Source organism: Gossypium hirsutum, chromosome D05 (genome assembly GCF_007990345.1).
Source record: "Gossypium hirsutum isolate 1008001.06 chromosome D05, Gossypium_hirsutum_v2.1, whole genome shotgun sequence".
NCBI lineage: Eukaryota > Viridiplantae > Streptophyta > Magnoliopsida > Malvales > Malvaceae > Gossypium > Gossypium hirsutum.
In genome coordinates, this window is record NC_053441.1 from 28,886,291 (window position 1) to 28,893,772 (window position 7,482).

General features: G+C 33.6%; 1 protein-coding gene across 2 annotated transcripts; it reads right to left on the reverse strand.

Moving 5' to 3' along the window:
• Positions 1 to 683: 683 nt before the first annotated feature.
• On the reverse strand, positions 684 to 7,110 carry LOC107904798 (DNA-directed RNA polymerases I and III subunit RPAC2). Of its 2 annotated transcripts, none has more exons than XM_016831288.2 (3): positions 7,014 to 7,110; positions 1,186 to 1,262; positions 684 to 1,105 (listed from the first exon to the last, which is right to left on the reverse strand). In XM_016831288.2, exons 1-3 carry the CDS (start codon positions 7,043 to 7,045, stop codon positions 930 to 932), a joined length of 285 nt encoding a protein of 94 aa, XP_016686777.1. In that variant the 5' UTR covers positions 7,046 to 7,110; the 3' UTR covers positions 684 to 929. The 2 variants fall into 2 exon arrangements, with proteins under 2 accessions (XP_016686777.1, XP_016686776.1); XM_016831287.2 differs by lacking the exon at positions 7,014 to 7,110 and adding an exon at positions 1,365 to 1,575.
• Positions 7,111 to 7,482: the final 372 nt, after the last annotated feature.

Below are 7,482 nucleotides of genomic sequence, written 5' to 3' on the forward strand. Positions count from 1 at the left end.
GACAACAAATATGCCCCTCACTATAATCACTAAGGAGGAAATATTTATATTGGTAGACAGTGTCATACTGGTTGGAAGACTACTGGTTATTTGTTGAGTTAGGAGCTCTGTCAATGGAAGAAACAAATGTATAATGATTTGGTATCGGAAGAGACAACCGAAGCAATGAGCCAATGAAGTTAAACACAATTTCAAATAACTTCAGAGGTTTCTAGCAAGCAGTGAAAGATTTTATAGGTTCTGGAAAACAAATGCAAACCGAAACTCAATCATTCAGTTAGTTGATTGTGTGGTTCTGTTTTGGTTTTAGAAGTGTTCAAACCACCGTGAGGCAATCTTAATGTAGAAGACATGAAATATTATAGTTTGTGCGGAAATGTGCATAAGAATATTGTGTATTGTTGTTATATTTGATTGTGGAGCATATGCACAGTAATCCCAGAATTTGTAATTGATAACTCAAGGAATAGATATGATTTCTGCATTTACCTGTTACAAAATGGTTGAGTTGATGTTTATCGATGCTTAATGCAGGCTAGCAAGCAGGCTGAGGACGCTCCCAAGAAGATAATCAGAGTTCAAAAGCGCTGTTGGAGATCCATACCACATTTGTCGAAGCCAGGAGAAACAACTTCGAACTTGATGAAACCAAATAGAAAATCCCCACAGCCTGAAATAGTGGATGCTAACAACATGCTATTGTATTCTCCCTAACTCATTCCTTAAATATAAATAGGTTTGTGCAAGCAAGGTAAACCGAATAGCTTGCATAGGCAACTCTAGTTTGCAAATCTAATGAAAATAGTTGATGATAAGTGAGATATCAAACGAAAAGCTTTTGATATGATAACAAAAAGAAGTAATTTAGATTGAGCTAATGACCACATGATAGTCTTAAGATGTGAAAGATAGATGGTAGGAAATCATTTTCATTCACTCTCTTCTGAATCATCACCACTACTGTCTTGTGAATCAATTTTCATAGCCTTCACAGCATTGCTTGCTTTAAAATCTTCAACAGCCTTGTCAAAAGTGCACCTCACATTCCTACACATCAACATCAGATTTTGACATGCATCTTTCAATACCTCTCTTGCTGGATCACCTGCAAATTTTCACATAGAACAACTAAAGGAACTTGAACCCAACCAAAGTACTTGAAAAAGAGTGTTATATTGAGTTTACCAGTGGTTTGAACTCTAATATTAACTCGAGCCTCTGAAGGATGAGGAATACTGTAGCCACAGAATGTAACTCTTGGGCTGCACAACATAAAAATGATAGCTTCCACTTTCAATACAATCACTTAAAACAAAGAAAACCCAGCATGAATCAAAGCCAAAAACAGAGGTGAGTGAACTGACTCTTGATTCAAATTGAATCTAACAGCGTTAGCTATGGTATGATCCTCATCAGTTAAAGAAAAAGTGGCAGCACTATTATCAGTGAAAGACCCGTGTTCCATTGTTTCCTTTAATCCAATTTCTAAATCTCCAAACCAAGAAACAAAACTATTAAAAGGATGAAATTGAATCCAATAATCATTGGGAAAACATATTTTTAAATAAAAAATAAGGTTGTATCTTCCTTATCGGTTCCAATGGACAGAACACATTTTCACCGATGGAGAGGAACGGAAAACGTGAGAAGGAGGCTACTTTCTGATCGGTGTTCGAAGTCCAGTTGTGACGCCAAAGAGAGGTAAGACAAAAAGGTAGAAGCGTGAATCGGTGGAGATAGAAAGGTAAGACAGAAAGGTGAGGAGAGTGGAAAAGAAAGGTAGAAGGAAGAAACAGAAGATGGTGGATTTTGGGTAACACAGAAGCGTGAATCAGGAGGGTAAAACAGGGACCAAAACTCAATCCGGACCTAAACTGAGCACAAGGAAAGGATTGGAAATCGGTGGAATTTGGGGATTAGATCAGTAATGTAACAGACCCGTATTAGGCTAATACACCCAACCAAACAATGTATTGAGTGGGGCCCACGATTAGGGGTGTAATGGCTATGCCAATACACCCAACCAAACATGTTTGGTTGGCATGAATAGCCATTCCATTCCTTGCCTATTCCCGCTTTATAGTAATTACAGCCCTATTCCATCGTTTGGTTCACTGTTTACTGATTCGGGGGTTTTGCTATTACACCCTTATTCCCTCAGCAGCTGTAATAGGTATTCAGGGGTTTTAGCTTGGAATAGCTATTCACCGTTTTCTTCTTCACATTTTGAGACCAAAATAGACTATCTTCTTCTCCCTAAAAATTTTCCATCGATTTCATATCCCCAAATCAAGCCAAATTGATTCGCCTTCATCTTCTTCCAGCCAAAGGTCTTAGCTTTGGCTTCGGCTTCTCCTCCATGCTTACGTTTCTCTTCATTCGCTTCTATCATTTTATTTCAGGTATTTTTTAATTATTTACTTATTTTTTTTTCAGATTAAATTTCATTTCGTTTTTTAATTTCAAGATTCTATTTTTAATCTCCAATTTTACCATTTTTTTTATTTTTTGTTCATTCATTGTTCAATCATTTTTTTTCTTCTTTTAAAAATTATCGCTTAAAGTTTCTGATATTGGAAGTTTTCGTAAATTTGATGGAAACCTAGAACATTAAATGAGTTTTTGTTGGAATGAGAAAAGAAAGATTGAAGTTTGGAACCTTTGAAGCATGCTATATTTAGAGATATGCAGGCAAAACTAATGGTATTTAATTCAATAATCTGTGATGTTGTTCGATGGGGTCTCCAAGACCTACAAGTTTGTGTATTAAACCTTTGAAGTTTTAATAATGCTTACATGTGATTTAGATCCTGATGTTGTTTGATGGGGTCTCCAAGATCTACAAGTCTGTGTATTTAACTACTCTGGTGCCAGTCGAAGTGTTACTCAGTATGAAAAAGACAGTAGTCAAACTGGGTATATTAGAGAGAGTTATCATGAACCTGAACTTGTAAATGTAGAGAGAATGATGCGGTTATTGCACATGCGTTTCAAGAGGAACTTTCACGAGTTGCTGCTGCAGAGGCATCCAAATTTAACAATCCTAACCAAGATTCCATTCTTGCTCAAGATTGGGTTGGCCTTACAGGAAGGCGACATAGTCCTGATAGTGGAACTTCGGAAGTTGCCATTCTGACTCAGTTATTATATTGGCTTTTATTAATGTAAAAGTGTTGAATTGTGTAGATAATGAAGATGACCAAAAAAACCATAGATCATAACCAGGGACACAGAAATGAAGTTAATCAGGGGAAGTGCGATTTAGATGATTCTTTCCTAAGTAGATGTGAACAAGGTGGCACCTCTAGCATGGGTGACAAAATTTCTCTTGGTGAGGATATGTTACGTATTGATATAATAGACCAGTCATCTGATCTTGATGGTCAAGTAGAGAAGAGGTTGAATGACATGGTTGCTATTCCTGTGAGTACAAGTCTTGGAAAGTTGTGTTATTTATTAGGATTTGAAGGATTTTCTTGTTATTTTTAACTGAAGTTACCACATGGTAGTGGAAGAATCACTTGCCACATAATTTGCTTTCAAAATCTAGTTGATTTTATCTTTATCATAATTTTGATGAAGTCATTGTGTTTTTAGTTAGGATTTTCTTTTTCTCCCCACGATTGAAAAAAAAGTAGGTGCTTAACATGTTTAATTTAATTGATCAGTGTAATTTTTTGCGAATTTATTACCAAACTTTCTGATGAATGTCATTAAATTTAGTTGAGTTGGTTTATGCTTTTGGTACACAATACTTTGGGAATGGAAAGATTTCTATTTATCACATGCTGAATTTAACTCCTTTGATATATTTTCTTCACATGAATTTAGCATTTGTAGTGTTTAGTAAGTTGGCACTCCTTGAGGTGTTTCAACATTTGCCACTACCTTATATGGATGTAACTAATAAAGGCAAAATTCTATTTGTGCATATGGATGTGATTTCTTAACCTTTAACCCAATAACAATGGGTTGGATGAGAATTGACATTGCTAATTTGGTGATTTGCATTGTGCAGCATGTACCCAAAATTAATGCAGTAATACCATCAGTTGATGAAGAGACATCTGACCATCAAAGGCTGCTTGATAGGTTTGGATTGAAATTTTCCTTTAGATAGCTAATGGCATCTTGGTTTATTTTTTTTATTCTGTTATTTTGTGGCAATTAACTTTATCACCCTAGTTCTCCACTGGTTGTTGTTGGGGGGCTTTGCACCTTATTCCTTTTTTCCTTTTTAAAGTACAGTGATAAATTACTTGTTTAGGAGTTTTTTCTTGTAAATTTGTAAAATATTTGAACTCTTGTATTAGGATCCATTTTGGTAAAGTAGTTGCTCTTTTTTCCCTGGGATCCATTTTGGTAAAGTAATTGCCTTTTTTTCCCTTTCCTCAACCGTTTTTCAACGGTATCTTTAGCCAAAATATTATCTGATTGAGTTGTTTTACCAAAATGCATCTCCACTTCTCCCTTTTCTTAAAAGAAATACTTTTGCAGTAATGTTATTTGGTTATATTCTTCCTTCTTGTGAATGTTTGATTTTAATAGCATTTTAAATTTAGGACTAATTATTTTATCATTCAGGTTGCAATTGTATGGTCTGGTTGAGAATAAGGTTCAAGGTGATGGTAACTATCAGGTTGGTTTTTACTTTATTTATCTAATAAAAAGATACGTCATATGCACAAGTATTTTCTCTTCTAAATTTGTAAGATATAGATACTAACACATTGGTTGGAAGCCGCATTAATTAGGCATAAACACATTGGACGAAGGTACTATTGAAAAAGTTTTGTGCTAATACCATGAATGTGTTGAGACACTTTCCTGTTTATAATCTTCATGGTAGTTCTGTAGTGTCTGCATAGTATTATTTCAGGATGGTGGAAATCATGTCTTCTAGGAATCACTTTACTGTTCACAAGTTAGTGGACAGTATTCAAATGCCAACAGTTTGACCCTGAATTTGTACAAACTTCTAAAATAATGAAAATGGGGAACATCATTTTCGTTTGTCTTCCTCTAATTCTAAAATAATGAAAATGGGGAAACATCATTTTAGGAAGAATGTGATGGGGAGAGTGAAGGAAATGGGAGGCTTGAAGGTAACCAACTTGGCATTTGGTGGAAACAAGATGTTTGTAACCCGTAAGGATCAGCAAGCTGTTGAGGTTTGGCAAGGTTCAACCAGAGGGTTTTGATCCTTTGGCTAGCTGTTGTAATTATAGGACAGTGTTGTATCTTGTAATTGTTTTATGGCTATTGATTTGATTCTTGTCATTGAATTCATTATATCAAACAACAGATTTTTAATTAAATATTGAATTATTAACAAGAAGATGCAAGCCTTTTCTGTTAACTAAATTGCCACTATTGCTGTTGCGTTTGTGATTGCCCTAGGAACTTCTTTCTTGGTTTTGTTGTAACCAATCTCAGCTTTTGTCTAAATATAATATGATGTTTCGCTAAGCCCCAGAGGATGAGTTTTATGCAAAATATAATTCTCAAGTTATGTTAATATATGAATATTATGTTTATGCAAAATATAATTCTCAAGTTATTTATTACTTCTAATATTTTTTTATTGTAGAATAATTAAATTATTTGTTTCAATAATGATATTTTAGCACATTAAATATGTATTGCGGTTTAAAAATAATAAAGTAGATTATATATTATTTTATATTATTATATATTTCATATTAAATTATATTTAATAATAATTATGTTAAAATATGATTAATTATTTATTATTTATATTAATAATCTTATTAAAATTTAATAACAATACCAATAATCATTTACCTAAAAAATTTTGCTAAGGGTATTCTAGTAATTTTAATTTTTTTCCTTATGCTATTACGACATCATTCCATTCAACCAAACACAAGAATACTATTACAGTTCTATTCCATTCCATTCAACCAAACAATTGAATTACTATTACAGTTCTATTCCATTATAGCTCTATTCAATTACAGCAAACCAAACATGCCCTAAAAGTTAGAAAATTAGTTCCAGTAACTAACAAAAATAGGAAAAGGGTATGTCTCTCTCAAAGCCGATACCAAGTAGACTATTTAGTAAATATCCCTCAAAAGAGATTCTATTTTTACCAAGTACAGAGCAAATGTGGCTACAAACATGGCAAAATCAATACGCGTACATCACACATTTGATAAAAAGAAAATCTAACTTCATAGATTGTCACAACCAGTCATTTCGGTATCAAACAAAAAAAACATATAAAATTTACAGTGTAAGAGAATATATATATTTTACCACATTAAATCTATCAAACAAAACCCCCAAAAAGACCATTTTGTACAAACACAAATACAAAAAATGGAACTAATTTTTTTTTAATGTATAGCTTCAATATTTAAAAGATGGTGTATGGTGTGGTTTTAATTGGTAATAAAAGTAAAGTAAAATTTGAGCTACATGAATGATCTCCTTGCTGATGAACATGCTCTTTCACCATAATCAATTATATCAAAAAACACATGTTCCAAACCTCTCAATAAGCACACAGTTTTCAATACGATCATTCAAATATAAATAATCAAGAGGAAAACTGAACCCATATTCTCTTATACATCTAGCTCTCAGTTTGGTTATGGAAGGCGATATGATTATGGAAAGAAAAAATATGTACCCAAAAAACCCATATTCTCTCATACATCTAGCTCTCTGAAAAATATGTACCCAAAAAACCCATATTCCCTCTGAAACTTAAAACAAAACCCAATAAAGGGAAACCCAAGAGAGGCGTGTGAACAAGTAAAATAAGAAGAAATTGAAATTGGCATGAAAAATTATTACAAGAAATAATTGAACCCAGTAAAGCAACTAATCAATTGAAAGGAAGCACACTTGTAAACAAAGCAACCAAGAATAGGGAAATACCAAGAAAGTAACAATTTGAGAAGGATGAGAGAATGGAGAAAACTAAAAAGGTGAGATTAGATAGAAGGTAAGAGATAAAAGCAGAGCAAGTGCTAAGGGCTCACCTTTTATTGGAGTTGAAGATGGGTCTTTTCATTTACGACAGTTGGATATTTGTTATGTTCAAGAGGTATAGTAGGGCCTTTAGTGTTGTTTTTGAGGGTGCTAAGGAAGTTAATCTTACAACAAGGGGCTTTGTATAGTAGGTGAGCCATTTATTGATGGTTAGTGTCTTCAAGTGGGGTCAATGAGTTAGGGCACAAATGCAGGGTGGTTAAGTTGAGAATTAGAGGTTGTGAGGAATGTAAAAGAAAGACAAAAAAAAAGGGCATTTGAAGTGTAAGTTTTGGATGATTTTAGGGATTCAACTTCTTGAAAGGTTAGTAAAAAACATGCAATTCTATTTAGGATTAATCCAAGAAAGGTGAAATTACTGAATGCCTTCGTTTGAAATTGATTCACTTTTGACAAAATAACTGATGCTTTAGGATTTCAATTGTAACTAAGAGGGTGATGTGTATGGAATTTTTACAT